Source organism: Protopterus annectens, chromosome 1.part2 (assembly GCF_019279795.1).
Source record: "Protopterus annectens isolate FY-2018-M chromosome 1.part2, PAN1.0, whole genome shotgun sequence".
Lineage (NCBI taxonomy): Eukaryota > Metazoa > Chordata > Ceratodontiformes > Protopteridae > Protopterus > Protopterus annectens.
Window position 1 is genome coordinate 388475399 of NC_056727.1, and position 22442 is coordinate 388497840.

The 22442-nt window shown below is 38.8% G+C and overlaps 1 protein-coding gene across 1 annotated transcript in view; it reads left to right on the plus strand.

The window, feature by feature from the left end:
* Window positions 1-22442, plus strand: part of PLCB1 (phospholipase C beta 1) — a 4354095-nt gene that overhangs the window by 2155511 nt on the left and 2176142 nt on the right. Inside the window, exon 5 of the mRNA XM_044056572.1 lies at window positions 2793-2872. Within this exon, the coding sequence (XP_043912507.1) occupies window positions 2793-2872 (80 nt within the window). The remainder of the gene's footprint in view (window positions 1-2792; window positions 2873-22442) is intronic.

The following is a 22442-nucleotide window of genomic DNA, read 5'->3' on the forward strand; positions in this document are numbered from 1 at the left end:
TGTGGAGCCAACAATTTGGTTGCTCTAGGGTTTCTGTTTTGAAAATATGTGTTTTAAAACAATTGGTCTGTGTACATTTGTATTTTCTAATTACTCTTGCATAACCATTCTAGATTATGTCACTATCTGCTGAATGTATTGTGTTCCATTTATTTTATTTTCACTTCTGTAAATCATTTACTTTTTATACCCTCTAGATACCCATTGTGAATATTATTCCCTATCTCATTTGCTGTAACTGCCACCTTATTTCTATTTTTTCATTTACAATTATCTCAGTCCTTTGAAGGCTCTCTTTACTAGTTAAACTCAAATCAAATAACATTTAACTTACATCTATGCAATCAATAAACAGCTTCCTTTTCAGAAGAAATGCTTGAAAATGCCTGTGTTTGTCACAGTAGATAATTTAGTTTGCGCAAGTGCATGGTCTGACAATATCACTGGATAAATTTTTATGGTTAACACCAAGTTACAGGATTCTTTTTATAACTTCCTGTTTAACCTTGCCCAGGAACCACATTTTGCTGAAAAAAATGTGCATACTCCAGTTCATTCTGTTTTCTTTTTTTTCTTGATGAGCACAAATACATGCATATATTTCTCTAAGTACCTGCTCTCATTGGTAGCCATCTGAAATGTTGGGACACACAGTGCCACGTCCCTGAATAGGGAGACTGAGTGACCTAAAATCCAGACTTATATATATTAAGTCAGAGACTGACATTTCTCAGAATATGCCATTTTCTCTGTCATATGGTGATCTTGAAATTGATTTATAAAAGTTCAGGGGAGATTACCTCCAATATTACTGGGTATAGAGGGGTTTGCCCTACTATAAAAAGCAAATGTAAAGGATAAGAGTGATGTTAAATATTTACTGTTCTCCTGTATTTTAAATCTTTTTTCAGTGTTTTGCAGTGAGGAATTGTGAGTCCCAATACTTCAATAGGGAGCCACTCTCAACGGGTAATCTGTGTTAGCTTGGCCATCCAGAGATGCCTTCATTATCTCATAATGTTTTTTAGTTTCCCACCAATACCATACACCTTTGGCAAAATGCTATTACTGCTGCTATAGGTTCAGAGGGACTTAGAGGATTATAAGGCTAAAGATTGCAGGGGGGCCCTTTTAAGCTTATGTATGCTTCCCAAATGTACTTGACAAACTTTGATACCCTGGGTTTATTTTATGGTGGTATATATAGGCTTAGGCATGGGTGGTTAAGCATTTAATTTCTGCCTCTGTCTAACAGAGACATAGGTGCCAGATCAGGTGTAAGTCTGTGATTCTCTATCCACTGATGTATATTTCTATTGAATAAGTGCAGGGAAGAACTTTGCTTCCCATGTTAATGTTCATAGTAGGGATGCAAACTATCTGGTTCAGGATATTTATGTTTATAAAGTCCAGGAATCTCAGTGCCTGCATTTTGGGGGTTGTGTATAATTCCCACTTTAGAATGGGTAGTTAAAGCCTCCCATTAATGGTACTGGGTGAATGAGGAGTGCCTCCAGTACATTTAGGTATTTTTAATAGGTTTCCCAGGTTACAGTGGGTGACCTATAATTAACAAGGATATGGTATAGGACTTTACCAGTGGTAATTTGGACATGGAGAAGCTCGAGCATGTCATATTGTTTGTCCAACCTTGAAATGCGTTCTTTTAGATAAGAGTTGAGACACCTGCACATTTTGTCCTTTCCAGAACAGTAACATGTCTAAATATATCAAATGCATTATAGTCCTGCACTGCTGGAGTGCTCTCTACAGCTTTAAACTGAGTTTCAGTAACTGAGAGCTTGCAGGGAGTGGAGCTTCCTATTTAGACTCCTAGCATTGAGTAGTAACACCTTTAGATTTTCTTGGATGGATTTTGCTAAATTGGAAGTTTGTCAACCTGGTAATGCCTAATAAAGGCACTATGGGGTGGGTAGGATTTTAGACAATACTGGAAAACGTAGAGGGGACAGGTACAGACCATTCCTGGCAAAGCAGCATGGTCTGTCAGCAATATCTTTCCAGGCTGACAAGTACTGAATCCTTCAAATGACATAAACAAGACAATTATCAATTATTAGTTTTCAATTATCTTCAGTTCAAATTGTGGAATAATCACATAATAATAAGGCAGAATACTTCTCAGTGCTGGGTCTGAGAGTTTTTTTTGTAAACTGCATTTTGCAAATGCACTTATGGCTTTACTTTAAGATGCTGTATTCCCTGACCAGCAGCAACATGCTTACTACTTACTAGCATGGATTGTCAAGATACACAATGAAAAACATTATTGTGCATATTTCTGAAAACCGATTTTCAAAGTAATATGTGTTTGTGTATGTGTGTGTGTGTGTGTGTGTGTGTGTGTGTGTGTGTGTGTGTACATGCATGCATGCATGTGCTTATCCACATGATCATGTGTGTGTGTGTGTGTGTGGGGGGGTGCAAAATGCTTTCTTTATGACATTCCTATCTGCAAATAATTTTGTTCTACTGACAGCTGTACAGATCAAGTGAGTTCATGGAAATAGTTTTTCCTCCAATTGTAGTGAAAAAAACAAAAAGCAATTTGCAAATTAAGTTAGAGTGCAAATTAAGTTAGAGTAAATGTTTTTAAGGTCTTGGCATAGAATGCTGAAAAACACATTTTATCAGTTCACAACACAGAAATCCAAATATTGAAATAACCTTTATATAACAAATGCGTTAAACATTCAGTTCCAGACATCATAATTGTTTGTTGTGGTCTTGAATATGTATCTGAACTCATTTTTCTTTCACTACTCTTGCAGGAATGGGCAGATGAGATATTTGCTCTGGCAACAAACCTCCTGGCACAGAATATGTCTAAGGACGCATGTCTTGAAAAGGCGTAAGTAGTCAAAGCACTCAGGGTGTGTCTCTGCTCTGATTCATGTCTTTTTCCTTTTATTTCCCGTTACCAAAGGAATTGTTTAAATATACAGCTGGACTATTATTTTCAGTAAATATTTTTTTCTTGTCATGTTTATATATGTAACATTTAATGAGGAAACAAAAAGTATACAGGGAAATCCGGTGCATTTTTATTCTATGTTTCACAGACTGCATTACAATTTATATTTTACAGACCTTATATTTTTAAACTCCATTTCTTTAATGACTTTATCCTAAAATAACTTTTCATATTCATACCAAGATGTTATTGTTTGACATTTGTGTTAATAACTAGTATTGATATTCAATTAAAGTTAAGGCATACGGAGACAAAATAGTACTACTCATTGACAGGGTTACACTGATCTGTCAATTGTCATTTTGCTGCAGAGACATGAGACTAAAAGGCATGTTTATAGTACAAGAGGTTGTAATATTTTTTTTCTTTTGCAAGATATAGTGATTGCATGCATATGTCCCTATAAATGTGTAAACATGTATATACATAAACTGCATGTACCAATTACTTTGTAAGAATGTGACTGATGAAGTGAGATCTGATTATAACTCCTTGCCAGTTCACTTTGTATCAGACTTCTAAACTGAGGCTAATATATACTTTATTTTGCAACTCGATTTAAAATTCTTGTATCTGACAATAGGACATGAGATAGTAGGACTCATTGTATTTGAGCCCGTGTATTAGACTTCCACACTGAAGATCAGATGTGCTTTATTTTCTGACTTGCTTTGAAATTTTTTTTGATGAAAAAGGACAAAAAATGCTCCTCAGTGAAATTTTATTTAAATAAAACATTTCTCAATCACATCAGACCTCTACTGCACTGAAATTGATCACACCATTCATCTCTTTTTATCCCCATCCTTACTGAATGTGAAGGATTTGGTTTAGTACTTAAAACAGTAGTTATAAAATGGCTCAGTGGTGCAGCGATAACATTTTCTCCTCACAGCAAAAGGTTCTCCAGTTCAATTCTCATCTGGGGGTACCTTCTATGTGGAGTCTGCATGTCCTCCCTGCATTCGTGTGGGTTTCCTCCGGGTGCTCTGGTTTGCTCCCACATTACAAAGACGTGTCTGGAGCATTTCTCCCCAGGCCTCCACTGAAAAGTGGCTTTGCTCCAAGTCGGACTTTCCCAGTTAACAAATGTTAAATAAATAAATTGTAATATTAGCTGTTTAGCATTATTTTACCTTTATTTTAACATGGAGTTAATTAAGTCTGCTTAACAGCCGACTGTAATATAACACTTTCCTTCATAAATCAAAGCCTTAAATTTACCCATCCATAGCAAAAAAAAAAAAAAAACAAATAAATAAATACATAAATACACAAATAAATAAATAACTGATGCAGTTTAGAAGACTAGGATAGCAGTTTTAATTTCATCCTGAAGGACAGTTAAGTACAGATTTGCAACAGGTTTAATATTATTCGGATTGCTAATAAATTGCTATACTGTCATTTTTACCATTTAGGATTATTGTCCAAATTCAGGGCAGTCTTTTTTTTTTGTTTACTGAAATACACAATCTCCATCCAAACACTTTGATGTTTATACATCTATTTCCTGGCGGGACTATCTGTGTTATACCATTAGTGGAATGAAGTTCTTTCCAGATTTGGTTTAGTGGTAGTGAATGCCTACTTACAGGACAGTGGATCATATGAAGAGTTTTGCAGAACAGAGAACAAGTTAGCAGTGTAGATCAAAGACTATGTGGCAGTTACCCTGCTTTTAGAAGAGTATAGCAAGGGTGTTCTTACCTTAGAACATTCACCATGTATTTGCACACTTTTTTAAGGATGTCTGTATTTTTTCAGTATGCTTTTAGCCTCCATACCTGCTGACCTTTCACTCTTACCTACTATTCACAAGCCCAGTCTTTCTTCCCATATTGGATATACCAAGCACAGGGGGTAAGAGCATACTGAAGGGTTTATTACCTAGGCAGCCACAGAGCTGATTTTTGCTCTCACTCGCATCACAGCAGTGAGGTATTTCTAACAATGCCTGACTTCCACTCCAGGTAGAAGACATGAGGCCTAGCCTTTCTGCAGAGCCTTCTTAATCCTCCTTGTCAATATTGCTTCTGGCCACACAGTAATGAGAATACCATCTTTGTCTTAGGATGGCTAAGCACATATTCCCAGTCCAGCCTGTTTTGTGATGGTCATCAGCTGATTGAGACCACCTCTCCCTTCCCCCAGAATGGGTGATCCAGTAGTGCACATACATGCTGTCCCTACCGGACTCTTCCACAGCCAAAACCACTGTTTCAGCTCAGGTACTCTGGGGTGTAGCCAGTACTTTCTCCTCAGTGCTGATATTTGAGACGTTCTTGTAGCTGCCTAGAGGAAAATAATGTTTTGGATAATATGAAGTTAGAGAATCTGTGTCAAGCTCTCACCATGGAGTTATGTTTCTCAATTTTGTCAGTAAGTCAGGAAAAGCCCTGGTTGGGATTTGACAGAAATTTTATTTACCTGCATGACTGAATTTTCTCAAGTAAGCCACCTGAGCTGAGGATAATACCCAATTAAATGGAGCTATGTCTGTCCAAATATTAACAATATAGATTCATACATTCATAGATTTTTACTAGGCTAATGCACTAGCTAACTTTTCTAAGCCTCGCCAACTTTTCCCCCAAAAATAAAAAACAGTCTTATCTTGCAAATGGGAAAATAAAAATGTCATGCCTATGCTAATGCAAAGTAAAGAATAATATGCTTTAAATGGTGCCAGATTATCTGTATGTGAAATACTTTTACCATTGCAATTAGTTTGCTTAATAGTGTGAATGAAAATAGTAGGCAGCAGAGACACAAAGACTAGTCTATGTGGGACTCCTACAACTTGCTGAAAGAAAGCCTGTGAAAGGTTACATTGCACCAGGGCTCAAGTTCTACTGCATCTTTGCAATAGCTGAATTTAGGTCATTTTATCATAAACAACTGGTTGGCCAAGTCTGAAGGTGTAGACCTCAGGAGTCATACGTAGGCCTTCAAATATTATTCCAGTATGCTGACAAACTTTCCTGTTGCTACATGTGAAATTAAGCACAATAGGGCTACTGATGCGATATGCCGTCTTTGAAACCTATGCTGAATATCACCAATTAGCTCAAATGTTTGAATATGTAGAGTGACTTAAAAAAATCCACCCTCGATTGTTTTATTCAGAAAAAAATAGGTGAGAAGTTTATTTACTGGCTCTGGGAGTAGGACAGAGATTTGAGACTACGTGTGCAAAACACACACAGATGAAAATGTCTTACTTAAATATGCTACAAATTGTTAACAAAAATAATACTATCTCTTCTGAGGTGCAGCCATCTTGGAGATGGTGCATGGAACAAAGTCCCTTGCAGGGGCATGTGTGTGTGGTTTTGTCCACCCCTGGTGGATACTTTTAAAATCCCTTGAAAATGCTGTTTGGGACACTTTTTGCTATTAACAGGCTCACTTAGCACATTTTTTACCCTGTATTGTCATAATTAGGTTGTTCAACTGTGCCAAGCTGATAAACACAAGAGATCTAGGTAGAAAAGCTCCACTGTAAAACAACATGCTTTTAGAACATGTAATTGAGGATTGAAGTATGTCACTGTTATACGCAGTTCACTAATTAAATAAGAACAAATATAATGTTAATAAGAATGCACAAATAGCAAAACTAAAGAGAAATGAAGTACCTTACTGCTATGGAACTTTAGTATAGTAAAGCGGATTGAACACCTATCAATAGTAGTCCAGAAAAGGAAACAGTAAGCAAGTTTAGAGGAATTCAAAGGAAGTGTAATTAGTAAAAGGAAGGTGCAAAAGAAAATATTAAGCCCAACTAAAAATTAAACAGAACTGGACATAGAAAATGCTGAATATGATTGAGTGAGGAGCAAACATTACAAGCAAAAACATTCTCAAATAATGAGTGCAACAGAGTTTAGAAACTATGGTAGATCATTTATAAGATGAGGCAGACTACAGATGATGACTAGCTGTCAGCCTGTGATGGAAGCTCTTATATGGGTATGTCTAGCAGCAGACGGATATACATGATGATATGATTGCTATTTGCTTTGTTCATGCCAGTGAGCAGATTAACTCTCTTACCAAAGTGTTTGGGATTCCTTAAAAATAAATTCTGCTTTGATATACAAACAGAGGACTTGTTATGTGATCCATATGAGTGTACTGTTTCCTAAATTTACAGTGCATTGCTTACTCTTTCACTTTGAAAATATAACATTGTTTTAAAGAATGACAAGCAGACTAGTCCACTGAGCAGAGTCAAAAGCCACACCAGATTTACTTTGTGACCTTTTATTACATAGCAGCCATTGACAACCAATTATGATGCCACAATAATTCAGATGTAACATATAAACCAATAGCCAATAAATCATTAACTCAAGCTGGTTGGCATGACCCCACCTGTTCTGGCTGCCACTATAGAAAACCATGTGTGTATTCTAAGCTACCTCGGACTTGGTGGAAAACCCAACCAACTCATCCCCATGAGCCAAGTAACCCTTTGATGTGGCCACCAGTCAGATCTGGGTCCAACTAGAGAGTCAATGCCACTGAACAGGAACAGGGGGAAAAACAAAGGGAGGTGAAGCTGTAAGGCTGCTGCCAACCCATGTCCCATGCCATTCCCCTTCAACAGACAGCCTCATAAAGGAGAATCTGGGTCATGGGAGGAACCAATTTATGCTATGAAAAACTCTTTAATAGCAAAAACAGTATCCAAATTAAGCAAATCAAAACCCATGCTATTCAAATGAAAATTGTCCAAATCATAAAAATCAGGATCCAGTCTGTCAAGATCTCTGTGCTGAATTCAATGGAAACCACTATGACCAGCAGCCCGCATGACTCTATGGTTGATGAAATGCCCGGCTCTCTCAATAGCAGCAGACCTTATAGCATCTATCCAGTGAAGTCTCAGGATGATGGCCAACCAGAGCAAAACCAAATTCAGATACAAATGCTGTAACCGGTGCATGTCAGACAGCATTCAGACCAGCAGGATTTTCATAGGGTCCTGAGGCAAATAATTTCCTCCAAGGTGAATTACCATAATTCTGGGTAAGGCTTTCTCCAGGGTAATCATAAACCAACTTTCCTAGAATTAAAACCAACTGAGGCCTGAACTGTTCAACTGTTAAGATCAAAAGAACTTGAGTTACCAACCGGGGTGGCCAATGCTCAGATTGTGGCTCTCTGGATGAAAGAATGGCCCAAGAGCCAAATGACTTCTTTCCTTGCAACAGACATAAAAATATAATGCCTGAAATATGACAAAAAGGCATCAGACAACCACCTTTTCATTCTTTGAATGACAGAATCCCCTTCCATAGCCAAGTCAGAGGTATGACCTATCTAGAAGGAATGCGAGGAGTAACCTTGTGGATAAATTCCCTGCCCTGACATGGCCTGCCTAAGAAGTAAATTGATCTCCACCAGGCCAAAAGCCTGCCCAATGCCCGCACGAAAACCAGACCTAACCTTTTCCTTGTTGGAGTAATATTATGTACCAATCTGACCCAATGCACTTGGCAAATGGCTAGCCCAGTGGCCTTGTCTAAACCTACATGCTGACCTTTCCCAGATTGATTGATCTTAGATTTCACATATCAGTATAAAATCATTATGGATGACAAGGTCCTTCCAGCAAAGGTAAAGGAGTAGTTAATTGGCACAGAAGGCACCTGCATACAAGAATATGATTAAAGCTACTATTATAGCAAATATATGAAAATCACCTAGTGGCTTATAGAGACCTTGAATAACAAGGGCAAAGAGTTGTCTCCCAATAGGCTTTCTTGAATCCCAAGAAAGCCCCCAAATATTTTTAAGGCCCTTAAGTACCCTCTCAATAACCCAGCAAATGAATACTAGCTGATGGCCCAAAAAATGCTACAACCATTCTAAAGTTGCTAACTGTACTCTTAAGAGTTTTAGGTGCATCGCCTGCTGCAGACCTCGCCAATAAAAGTTGAAGTAACAAGTGCACCCCCAATGACTTGAAACCAGGGGGCAAAGACCTGTAGATAGCCTTCAACTCCTGAATGGATGATAAATATGCCTTCCTAGTATTGTTGGTCCAAGAGCTGGCTTAGAGCAAAACTGCTAGTCTTCTCCAGTTATCCAGTCTCCCGCAGGAACTGGAGTGATGTTTGCATCTAAATGCATGAACAACTGGTGAATTCTGGCAAACTGAAAATGGGAGAGACGTCCGCTGTAGGGCTAAGATGACAAGGGACATGAACACAAGAAAATTACAAATTAATCTCCAAACTCAGCAAAACTAAAAACCTTTTAACCGAGTGGACTCACCTGGACCTGGAAGAAATTTTATTGAGAGTGTGCACCACAGAGATAATGTCTGAGTGAAAAACAATCCTCCTGTTATGTAACCTGTCCGTACATGCCAAAACCACCACCCAAATGGGAAACATTTCCAGAAATGTAATATCTCTCCTCCTTTCCTTGGGCTAGCTTCCTGGCCACCTTTCAGCAAACCAGCTGCCTTGGAAGTAACCCCCATTCCAGATCCCCCTGCTGTATTTGTGAAAAGCTCAAGGTCGTGGAGGTAGCCCAAGGGGACTGCCAAAAAAAAACTTCACTGAACTGGCTAAAAATGTGCACTAAAGTCAAAGGTAATTTTTGACCCCTCTGGTCAACAGCACAAAGTAGTGCTTGGGCCTGTTGGATTTCAAGTCAGAAATGGACTGCAGAAAAGTCCATCCTTGAGAGATTGCCCTGCAAGGAAAGTTCAGCAACCCATCTAGCTGCATGATTTCTCCTGCATGAACTATGCTGGGTCAGAAAAATCCCCAAGTAACTACCGGACTTGAAGTTTTGGCAAAGGAAGCTTGAATGAGTTATCAATAGTATCAACTTCCAGACCCAAAAAGGTCAAGGCACAACTTGGCCCTTCTGAATTTTCTCTTGCCAATGTTACCTCTAACTCAGAACAAAACCACTCAAAAATCGACATTCTCTCTAAAGCATCATCCTGGCCCTCTCCTACTATCATCTCAGTAGTGGACAGCTGACTGGAGGGTTACTCAGTGTTGTCAGCACCAATGTAAAGCTGTGCTAAATAGTTCAAATGTAGTACAAGCTACAAAGCATCCTACTGGCATTGCAGTATCAAAAAATATTTTACTGTCAAGCCAAAAAGCTAAATAAGGTGAATCTTCTTGTCTCACTGGGAGAAGACGGAAAGTGGATTGTATATCCATCTTGCAGAGCCAGGGGTTAGAATAGCTCATAATGACCTCGGCTGCCTGGTCCAAATAGGAGTAATGTACCTTGGTCATCTCACTAAAATAAAATCATTGACTGAATCCCCTGCTGGTTGGGACAGATAATGAATTAACCTGAATTCACCTTCCTGTTTCTTTGGAAGCAGACTGATGGGAGAAATTTTAAAAGCAGGCCATGGTGGGTGGGGTAGAAAAGGGGCCAATAAACCTGCCAGCTGATCGTTCTTTCTCTGTCAACATAGCACCAATTTATTCATGTCTCTTGATGGATGACAGGTTATTAACTAACTTAGAATCTAATGGAGCTTTGGAATGAATAGGAAAGTCCCTGGAGGACAGTTTAAGGAGAGTGGCTGCTTCACTCTGATCTGAATAATCTGACAATAGGCAGGTCAATCTATCTAGGCAAATGGGGTAATAAATCTGCCATGGTATGCTTAAGTCCCCTGCCAATGCCCCTCTTGTGTCCATGAAAAGGTGGCTTAGACCAAAAGGAGGTGTTACACCTCCTCCCCAATTTCCCTTTCTGCCTAAGAAGCAGGAAAAACATACCTGAACCTGGCATCTAACCCCCAGCCCATGGAAGCACAGTGACCTTTCCCACATCCAGAACACAAGTGGCTTTACAAGCAGGCCAAATGCATTTACAGTGGTTGAAGGCCCAATAAAGCTTTGTTTCCTTTGCATTACCATCCCCTCCATCTATCCCAGTGGACACCTGCTTGTCCATCATGGCACTGAGCCATATATCAGGATGTCTTGACTCCCACCTGTGGGAGTTATCAAGAGATTTCAGTTTCCTAAAATATTGATCATAATTTATCCAGTCAGAACCCCGTTTCACATGATGAGGTTCCCTTATGGCCACAAAGTAAGCTAATGAAGGCAAAGCCTGACTGGGGTCCTTCTCAATGATCACCCCCATCAACAGCACAAAACCCAGTGACCAAGTATCTTAGTTCTTGACCGGTGTCCTGACTGAGGCATTCGTCCCGATGGCCACTAAGGCTGCCATCAAGTCCTTTTTGGATGTGTTGTTGACATCCAAGATGTGATTAATTCTCTCAGTGTCCACTAAGCTGAAGATATCTACAAGCACTCCATTGATAATCTTGTATTTGATTTTGGCAGGAACATGTGCGGTGATGTGTGAGCCTGCGGAATTGGAACCTGAAGGCCGAGCTTAGCCATACAGGATAAGAACTGGGGAAGACAGTCATCCATATGAGGTAGGACCTCCCCCTCTGAACCACTGACCACTTCAGAAACAATATGCAAGGTAGGTAATGATAGGTGGGCAAGCATTAGAACCTACCCCTTCTCTGGAAACCGCAGCCACAGAGGCATCAAAGTTTCTTTCTAGAGCTAAGTTAAGCAACCTAAACCTCCCGTCTTCCAGCAAAGAACATGTAAAATCATTTAAACAATCCTCAGTAGATTGACCCCTGCCATTAATATTAAGCTCTATGGACCCAAGAGAGATGTTACCATGTGCTTTTGTTGATATTTTGGATGGGCAGGAAGGGGTGACCCTCTGGCTGGAGGAATCTCTGCTGATCTTCGTCTGAGCCTTCTTAGCCGAGACTGGTTCATTGGCTCTACCCTCTTCCATATTCAGCAATTGTCCCTTCTTGGAATTCTGGCCCTGCTCAGCTATTCCCACTGCTTCTAATTCAGATAGCAACCATTGAGCCTCCTGCAACAGCCGATACCATCTCTCCTTAATTGACCGGATATTAGCGGGATCTGAAAAATAAAAAGAATTAACATGGGAAACAACAACCACACACACCCACAAAAAAAAGGGGGGGGGGATTATGACAGACTAAAAACCACTCAGAATTTCAGTTAAAACTGACAACTCAGTAAATCCTTCGATGCTATGCTGCTGTGGGGTTCTAGAATGTATGGCCCATGAGATGTTTAACTTCCCATCAAAGTGACTGACAAAAATGCCACAGTGACTAAAACTGCTAAGCAGCTGTGTGGGGTTCCGGATTGCCATGATCCTGTCCTGTCACAATCAACACTGACAAAATACCAAAGATATGCCCAACCCTCCTTCACTAAAAGTAGGAAACAAGCTAAACTAACAAGTATAGTGATGAGGCAACAAGTATAACCGCAAGGGAAGATACTGCAGGTGATATGAATAAAAGAACATAACACTTGTCACAATCAATATGAAAATCCTTATAAGAGCAACGTGCCATACAACTTTAACTAGTCCTGTTTCCAGCTGCAGAAACCCATGTCTTACTAAGGTAGGTATACTTAAATTAGACCAACTCAAGCTGGTGAGCCGAATCAGAACTTAATCACTTAATGAACTTACCACAGCCATAGCTAGAAGCATTGCCTAGCTACCCCATAAGTACGCTCCAAAAGATCCCCCTATATTAACTCCAAATTTTCCACATAATCAGCCATGTAGTACTGCTATCATATAAGTAACCAACTTAAACTGGAATTTAATTCTAAAATCTTAATGCAAATCATACAGTTTTCTTCTCTCCAACACCACAAGACACCCACATTTAATATTAATCTGGTCAACCAAAAACACAATTAAAACTACTTAAGATATGTACCTCACTCCCCACTCCCCCATGTAGTGGCTCTGGATGTGTCCAAGCAAGGCAAGGAGCAGTTATGCAGTGTAAATGTGCAGAGTATCCCCCCCATCCAAGATAGACACAAGTACTACAGTGGCTTTTCATCTGTTCTTGATTCTGCAGAATGTTCTGGTTTCTGTCATATTTTTATACTGTTGATTTATGCTTATTATTATTCAGAAAGTGCCTGTTGTTCTGTGCTTAAGTAGCAATGCTTTAATGACCATCAGGTAAGCTTGTTTGAGATTGTAAGATGCAAGTAAGCTTTAATAAGCATACTGTTGAACTGCCAACATTGAAAGCCTTTCTGTTGTTGCCATGCAGAGAATACTTACATAACTAGATAATGCATAAGCCTTGGGTATTGAAATGCATATGACAGTATTTGTAATAAAGGACATGATTACATTATTTTAAGAAGCTGATTACATTTGTTGGAGACTTGCAGTCATCTTTGCAGGCTTTACCTGTAAACTAAAGAGAATGCCAATCTATCATGAGTGGTCCATAACCTGTGCAGTAATCCTTTAAGCAATGTATCTTGAGCTTGTTTCTTGTTTGCTTTTCATTTTTTACTTTGATCATGTTTTCCCCATGAAGCAAGTAGATAGTTGTTGTCAGGCAGCAGGTCTTTTTTGGATAAGAAACATTTTTACAAGTGGGATATCACAGAGATTGCTACTTTCAGCATGTTACTTGGTATTTTAATAAAGCTGAATATAAATTATAATTAGAACTGCAGTGCAAGGAGAAGTGGTTTGAGTTGAGCACTGCTTGTTTTTCTTGTACTTGATTTTGACTGGCATTCCAGTAATGTATTTAAAAAGTAATTTATTTTTTCATGCCTCACAACCTTTTTGTTTCCATCTAGATATTAATATTATTCTAAGGGGATCCAGTGTCTGTCTGCCTGGGATAACATGATAGACAAGCCTCGCTGTTTCGCCAGAGATGGTTTGCACCTGTCACCCCTAGGTCTTCGAATACTGGCCAAGGCTCTTGCCATCCCCATAGTGCCTTTTTTAGGCAAGGCTCAAAGGACAAACCAACCACCGTAACCAGCACAGGTAACCAAAAACTAAGGGTAATGCTACTCAATGCCAGAAGTCTCAACCTCAAAATGCACGCACTCGAGGCACTCCTCAGTATGGAGAAAATCGATGTTTGTGCAGTGATGGAAACCTGGTTCAAGGCTCCAGAGAGCACCCCAACACTACCAGGTTACAATTCATATCATACCTTCCGGCCTCAGTTACTGGATCACAGTACAAAGGGCGGAGGTGTATCCATATTCATCAAGGGTACCCACATCTCCAGGTTAGTGGCACAGCATGATGTCCCAGAGATCATCCATGCGCAACTATCAGCAGGCAAAACCACATTTCAAGTCGTAGCCTGTTATAGATTGCCCACCATGTCCCAAGATGTTCACTCAGCATTCCTTGAGGTATTGAAAAATATAAAGGTCTTACCCAACACCATAATTTTGGGTGATTTCAACTACCCTGGAATAGACTGGGTGAACTACCAAAGTTCTAACTCCTATGCCCAGTGGTTCATAGAATTTATAAATTCAAATGCCCTTGAACAACTGGTATGTTCTCCCACTAGAGGGGACAACATATTGGATTTAGTCATCACAAATATGGGCGCCCATTGTACCACACCCATTATCACTCCCTCTCTGGTCAGATCAGACCACAAACTGATAACCCTAGACATCCTCACCCCTCCACCTCCCCCAGTCAAAGAAACCATCGTAAAAAACCTTTCCAAAGCAAACTTCAAACTACTTGCACCAGAAGTGAAAAACTTCACTATCCCCTTGCAGAAGGATAATGATATCCAGGATGGAGAATCCTACACCAATGCACTTTATATACATATTCAGGATTGCATGGGCTGTACTATCCCAAATAAAACCAAGACTCCTTCCTCAAGCAAGAAGAAACCAGTCTGGTGGACCCCAGCCATAAGCAGACTATACAATAAAAGTAGGAGACTTATACAAAAAAGCCAAATCTCAAGCAGAAAAATCTTCCCTGATCAGCATTAGTAAGAAATTGAGGGCCCTCATCAAGTCAACCAAACCCAGTTTCGAAAAGAAAGTTGCCAAGGATGCCAAGGATAACCATAAGGCCTTCTATGGTTACGTCAAAAACCTAAATGGCAACGCTCAGGTCTGTTCTGAGCTAGTACAAAATGGAACAAATTACACTGACCCCCACTGACATTGCTAACATCTTGGCTGACAGGTTCAGTGCAAATCCCCCCCCCCCCCCCCCACCACCACCACCTACAGGGCCTATTACTATTCCAGGGGATTAAATAGTAGAAAGTCATAGACCAGGAACCAAAAAACCAAAGTAATTCCAAAGGCAAAGGAACATCAAACAGCGGTAGTACTTCTAATATGCAAAATTTAATAAAGGCAAAATGCAATAAAAACACGTAATAAAATCAAGCGCTTTCGCCTGGTTCCTACCAGGCTTTGTCAAGATAAAAAAAGTTAAAAACAGTGTCTTAATATATTCTTACAATAGATCACATGATTCTTAATCAATCAATTAATTAAAGCACTACAATTTAGTGGCGTTTTTCTTAAAGAACTATACATCACATTGAATTTACAAAAACTAATACTAATGTTGAAAACATTTTGAAATGTTTTTTATATAAATCAGAAAACCACATTTCATTAAGTTAATATAATTTTCTGTAGCTACCAAATAAATAAGTGTGACCAATACATAGCCCTACTAAATGCATATAAACATTGAACATTAGCCTCAAGACCATAACATGCCCGATTCCTTTAAAATATATAAATAGTCAGTATGTGCTTGTTATAGTCTGGCTCTTCTTAGTCTAAGAACACTAGTAATGCTAACATTATCATTGAGTCCAGGAGATTTTGAGGCATTAAGTTTTAATTGACACAAAAGTTCTTTGTACTCAAGGAGTGTTTCCCAGTCACCCCCTCTCTGATCCTGTACAACTTGTTCCAAAACTAAAAACTTAAGCTGCATACTAGGACATAAAGTCAAATGCTTGTAGAAGGCATTGGTATCCTTCTTTTTAGAGACCTCATATAAATGCTCGTATATTCTACGTCTTAGAGGTCTTTCAGTTTTTCCCACATAGAAACTACAGCATTGAGTACATATCCCCAAGTAAACAACTCCTTTAGTCCCACAGTTATAATAACCAGTTGCCTTAACCTTAAAATTCCTTGTGGGAATATACAAACTACTGTAATTAAAGATGAAAGGGCATTGATTACAGGCTCCACATTTATACGTGCCTAACTTAGAAACAGAATGAGAACAACTCTTATGGCAATTTTTACTTTCAAACAAACCCTTCAAATTAGTATCCCTCCTCCTTACAAAACTGGGTTTTGTGGATATGATGCTTTGAATGTCTTCTTGCAAGGTTAAAATCGGCCAATATTTCAAAACAGTTTGTTCTACCTGCTCAGATTCCCTAGTAAATGTGTATATAAAAGTGTTGTGTGAATCATACTTTTCTTCTTGTTCTTTTTGCTCTTTTTGCTCAACCATCTGCTGGCCTATACCCAATAATGGAAAATACTTGAGCTCCCTATCAGATGTTACTTCTTTGGCCATTTTGTTTACCAAACATGACGGGTAACCCCTTTCCAGAAAAAGTTTTTTTAAAAAGGTTATTTCCTTAAAAAATAACTCATCACCACTGGACATTCTAGAGGCCCGGATGAATTGTCATTTTATTATTCCCTTCTTCTGGTAAAAAGGGTGGCCACTTTCAAAATGCAGGTAAGAGTTTGAAAAGGTGGCCTTTCTGTACATCTTGGATTGAAAACAACCCTTAACATAATCTTTAAATAGTGTTAAATCCAAGTAACCAAGATTATCATTACTTACATTGTATGTAAAAGAAAGGATGTGTTAATGCATGCCATAAATTCCTTAAAATCATCTAAATCACCATTCCAAAGTATACATATGTCATCCAAAAAACGTTTGTAGTGAATAATATGCTTGGCCCAGTCAGTTTGAAATATGAATTTGTTTTCCCAATAATGCAAAACAATGTTTGCATATACCGTGGCACAGGGGGTACCCATTGCCACCCTCTTTTTGTCTAAACATCTCTCCATTAAAATAAATACAGTTGTTTTGAAGAACAATCTCCATAAATTCAATTAGCAACATAACTGTGTTAGACCCTAAACCAGATTGCGTGGCTAAAATCTCATTGAACCACTCCAGGCCAACAGAATGCAGAATGCTGGGAAATAACTCCACAATATCTATAGTTGCCATCAGACAGGCCGGATTATACAAATCCCTTTCAATACCTTTAAGAAATTCCCAGGAATCTTTACAAATATGCTTCAAGGATGACACAAATTTCTTAACAGTCTGGTCTATAAATTTGCCCAGTGGTTCCGTAACACCACCCGAGCCAGATACTATAGGCCTAAATTTCAGGGGGTCTATCCCCTTGTGAACCTTTGGTATTCCAAAAATCACCGGAATCTTAGGCTTGTCTACATACAAATAATTATACAACTTCTCATTAATGGCCCCCTGCATTAAATAATCAAATAATACAAATTTAATCTTGGAGTAGGCAATGTTAACCTCATTCCTGGAAACCACCTCATACTGGTCTATATCCTGCAACATACTGTGCATTTGGGATTCATAAGCCCAATCATACGTCAACCCCCCTCCCCCACCTTTGTCTGGTTTCATCACTCTAACCCCCTCAAGTTTAAGGAAGTTAACTAGTTGGTACAAATCAAAATCAATGTTGTCAGGTGGAACTTGTACATTACTTGAATATTGTTTTCTTAAATCCACCAATTCTTCTCGAAAAAAAAACTTTCAGAGGGGTGATGGGGGGGTTAAAAGTACCCATTCTTGTAAATTGTTCTTTCTTCACATCTCCCTGCTTGAAATTGTAAATTGTAAATGGAGAAATTACTCATAGTTAACATTACAGTTTGTTGTGCTCCTTTTGAGCCAAACGTTCTTTTTCTGGGTAATTCCATTGTTGGGACTGCCTCATTACTGGCAAATACTGAGTTATCACCAATATCAATATTGTGACCAGCATTATTTGATTATTTAAGCTGCAGGGGCATCAGGAAGTTCCACCGGGTCATACCATCATATGCTTGGCTAACGGGTGATAAAGGTTTTTTGAAATAGTGTCACCAGATCCCAGCCAACAGGTTATTACTTAATTGAGTTAATAAAACAACTAATAAATTCTCTTGTCACAGGAGCATCATCCAGTTCATCACGAAGCAACATTGGTGTACTCTGGAACTCCACTGCATCAGCTCCTTCATGGATAACAACCAAAATAAAATAGTAGAAAGTCACAGACCAGGAACCAAAAACCAAAGTAATTCCAAAGGCAAAGGAACATCAAACAGCGGTAGTACTTCTGTCTTAATATATTCTTACAATAGATCACATGATTCTTAATCAATCAAATTAAAGCACTACAAAGAACTATACATCATATTGAATTTACAAAAATTAATACTAATGTTGAAAACATTTTGAAAAGTTTTTTATATAAATCAGAAAACCACATTTCATTAAGTTAATATAATTTTCTGTAGCTACCAAATAAATAAGTGTGATCAATACATAGCCCTACTAAATGCATATAAACATTGAACATTAGCCTCAAGACCATAACATGCCCGATTCCTTTAAAATATATAAATAGTCAGTATGTGCTTGTTATAGTCTGGCTCTTCTTAGTCTAAGAACTCTAGTAATGCTAACGTTATCATTGAGTCCAGGAGATTTTGAGGCATTAAGTTTTAATTGCCACAAAGGTTCTTTGTACTCAAGGAGTGTTTACCAGTCACCCCCTCTCTGATCCTGCACAACTTGTTCCAAAACTAAAAACTTAAGCTGCATACTAGGACATAAAGTCAAATGCTTGTAGAAGGCATTGGTATCCTTCTTTTTAAGAGACCTCATATAAATGCTCATATATTCTACGTTTAGTCTTAGTTTTTTTTTTTTTTTTCCCATGAAACTACAGCATTGAGTACATATCCCCAAGTAAACAACTCCTTTAGTCCCACAGTTATAATAACCAGTTGCCTTAACCTTAAAATTCCTTGTGGGAATATACAAACTACTGTCATTAAAGATGACATTTAATGAAATTTAGGCCTATAGTATCTGGCTCGGGTGGTATTATGGAACCACTGGGCAAATTTATAGACCAGACTGTTAAGAAATTTGTGTCGTCCTTGAAGCATATTTGTAAAGATTCCTGGGAATTTCTTAAAGGTATTGAAAGGGATTTGTATAATCCGGCCTGTCTGATGGCAACTATAGATATTGTGGAGTTATTTCCCAGCATTCCGCATTCTGTTGGCCTGGAGTGGTTCAACGAGATTTTAGCCACGCAATCTGGTTTAGGGTCTAACACAGTTATGTTGCTAGTTGAATTTATGGAGATTGTTCTTCAAAACAACTGTATTTATTTTAATGGAGAGATGTTTAGACAAAAAAAGGGGGTGGCAATGGGTACCCCCTGTGCCACGGTATATGCAAACATTGTTTTGCATTATTGGGAAAACAAATTCATATTTCAAACTGACTGGGCCAAGCATATTATTCACTACAAACGTTTTTTGGATGACATATGTATACTTTGGAATGGTGATTTAGATGATTTTAAGGAATTTTGGCATACATTAACACATCCACACAATTCCTTTCTTTTACATACAATGTAAGTAATGATAATCTTGGTTACTTGGATTTAACACTATTTAAAGATTATGTTAAGGGTTGTTTTCAATCCAAGATTTACAGAAAGGCCACCTTTTCAAACTCTTACCTGCATTTTGAAAGTGGCCACCCTTTTTACCAGAAGAAGGGAATAATAAAAGGACAATTCATCCGGGCCTCTAGAATGTCCAGTAGTGATGAGTTATTTTTTAAGGAAATAAGCTTTTTAAAAAAACTTTTTCTGGAAAGGGGTTACCCGTCATGTTTGGTAAACAAAATGGCCAAAGAAGTAACATCTGATAGGGAGCTCAAGTATTTTCCATTATTGGGTATAGGCCAGCAGATGGTTGAGCAAAAAGAGCAAAAAGAACAAGAAGAAAAGTATGATTCACACAACACTTTTATATACACATTTACTAGGGAATCTGAGCAGGTAGAACAAACTGTTTTGAAATATTGGCCGATTTTAACCTTGCAAGAAGACATACAAAGCATCGTATCCACAAAACCCAGTTTTGTAAGGAGGAGGGATACTAATTTGAAGGGTTTGTTTGAAAGTAAAAATTGCCATAAGAGTCGTTCTCATTCTGTTTCTAAGTTAGGCACGTATAAATGTGGAGCCTGTAATCAATGCCCTTTCATCTTTAATGCCAGTAGTTTGTATATTCCCACAAGGAATTTTAAGGTTAAGGCAACTGGTTATTATAACTGTGGGACTAAAGGAGTTGTTTACTTGGGGATATGTACTCAATACTGTAGTTTCTACGTGGGAAAAACTGAAAGTCCTCTAAGACGTAGAATATACGAGCATTTATATGAGGTCTCTAAAAAGAAGGATATCAATGCCTTCTACAAGCATTTGACTTTATGTCCTAGTATGCAGCTTAAGTTTTTAGTTTTGGATCAAGTTGTGCAGGATCAGAGAGGGGGTGACTGGGAAACACTCCTTGAGTACAAAGAACTTTTGTGGCAATTAAAACTTAATGCCTCAAAATCTCCTGGACTCAATGATAACGTTAGCATTACTAGTGTTCTTAGACTAAGAAGAGCCAGACTATAACAAGCACATACTGACTATTTATATATTTTAAAGGAATCGGGCATGTTATGGTCTTGAGGCTAATGTTCAATGTTTATATGCATTTAGTAGGGCTATGTATTGGTCACACTTATTTATTTGGTAGCTACAGAAAATTATATTAACTTAATGAAATGTGGTTTTCTGATTTATATAAAAAACTTTTCAAAATGTTTTCAACATTAGTATTAGTTTTTGTAAATTCAATGTGATGTATAGTTCTTTAAGAAAAACGCCACTAAATTGTAGTGCTTTAATTAATTGATTGATTAAGAATCATGTGATCTATTGTAAGAATATATTAAGACACTGTTTTTAACTTTTTTTATCTTGACAAAGCCTGGTAGGAACCAGGCAAAAGCACTTGATTTTATTACGTGTTTTTATTGCATTTTGCCTTTATTAAAGTTCGCATATTAGAAGTACTACCACTGTTTGATGTTCCTTTGCCTTTGGAATTGGTCCAGGGGATTGTGTAACTCCAATTATTACTGATATGTTGGTTAATAAGGCTCTAGCTAAAGCTAAAAACACTGCCTCCATGGGACCAGATGGTGTCCCGGGCTGTGTCATACGCGAGCTCCAAAATGAATTATCCCCGTGTCTGAATACCCTGTTCAGTCTCAGCCTCTCGACAGGATATGTACCCACAGAATGGCACACAGCAACGGTGGTTCCACTGCACAAGGGTGGGCCCACAACTGACCCTGGGAACTACTGACCAATAAACCTGACCAGTCTGATCTGTAAGGCAATGGAGCGAATCATTATGGAGCTCATAAATGGAGAGATTGGGAACCTCCAAACACTTGAACCTACACAGTTTGGCTTCGTCAAAGGCAGATCATGCCTCCTGAACCTGGTGGACTTCTTTGCAACAGTTACTCAGGCTATAGATAAAGGAAAGGAGGTACACACGGCTTACCTTGATCTTGCTAAAGCATTTGACACCATTCCCCATTCGGGTATTATTGATAAACCCACCAACCTGGGCATAAACCCTTACATCACAAGATGGATCGCAAACTGGCACTCAGACAGATCCCACAAAGTAAGAGTAGCGGGATCTGTGTCTGAATCCAGACCAGTAACGAGCGGTGTGCCTCAGAGCTCTGTCCTGGGGCCCCTCCTGTTTCGCATATACTTTTCAGATGTACAGGCAAGCACTGAAGGGCTGTGGCTGACCAATTTTGCGGACAACTGCAAACTGGGTGCTATAATAGAGTCTCCGGCTGACATGGATATCCTCCAGAAGGGGCTTAATGAGACTGATGCATGGTGTGAAAGCCATGGTCTCAAGCTAAATGCTAAAAAATGCGTAGTAATCCCCTTTGGAAAAAACAGAGTACCCGTGAACTACCACATAGGAGGTAACTCCCTGAAATCTGAAGAAGTAATAAGGGATCTAGGGACCCAAGCTAGATAGACAGCTTTCCTTTGATAACCATGTCGCCAAGGTGGTTAGAAAATCCTTCTATGTGACCCATCTGATCACGAAAGGGTTCGCATCAAGATCTAAGGATGTAGTGGTGCCCCTCTACTCTTCCCTCATCAGACCCATTATTGAGTACAATGCACCAATTGGAATGTACCTGGCTAGGCATCTCCAGCAGCTGGAGAGACCACAGAGGTACCTCACTAAGAGGATTACTGGCCTCAAACAATTGCCCTATGCAGCAGGATTGAAAAAACTAAGGCTTTTCTCTGTTGCATACCGCCTTCTCAGAGGCGATCTCTGTCTAACATACAGAGTCATGTCCAACCCAGAACTGT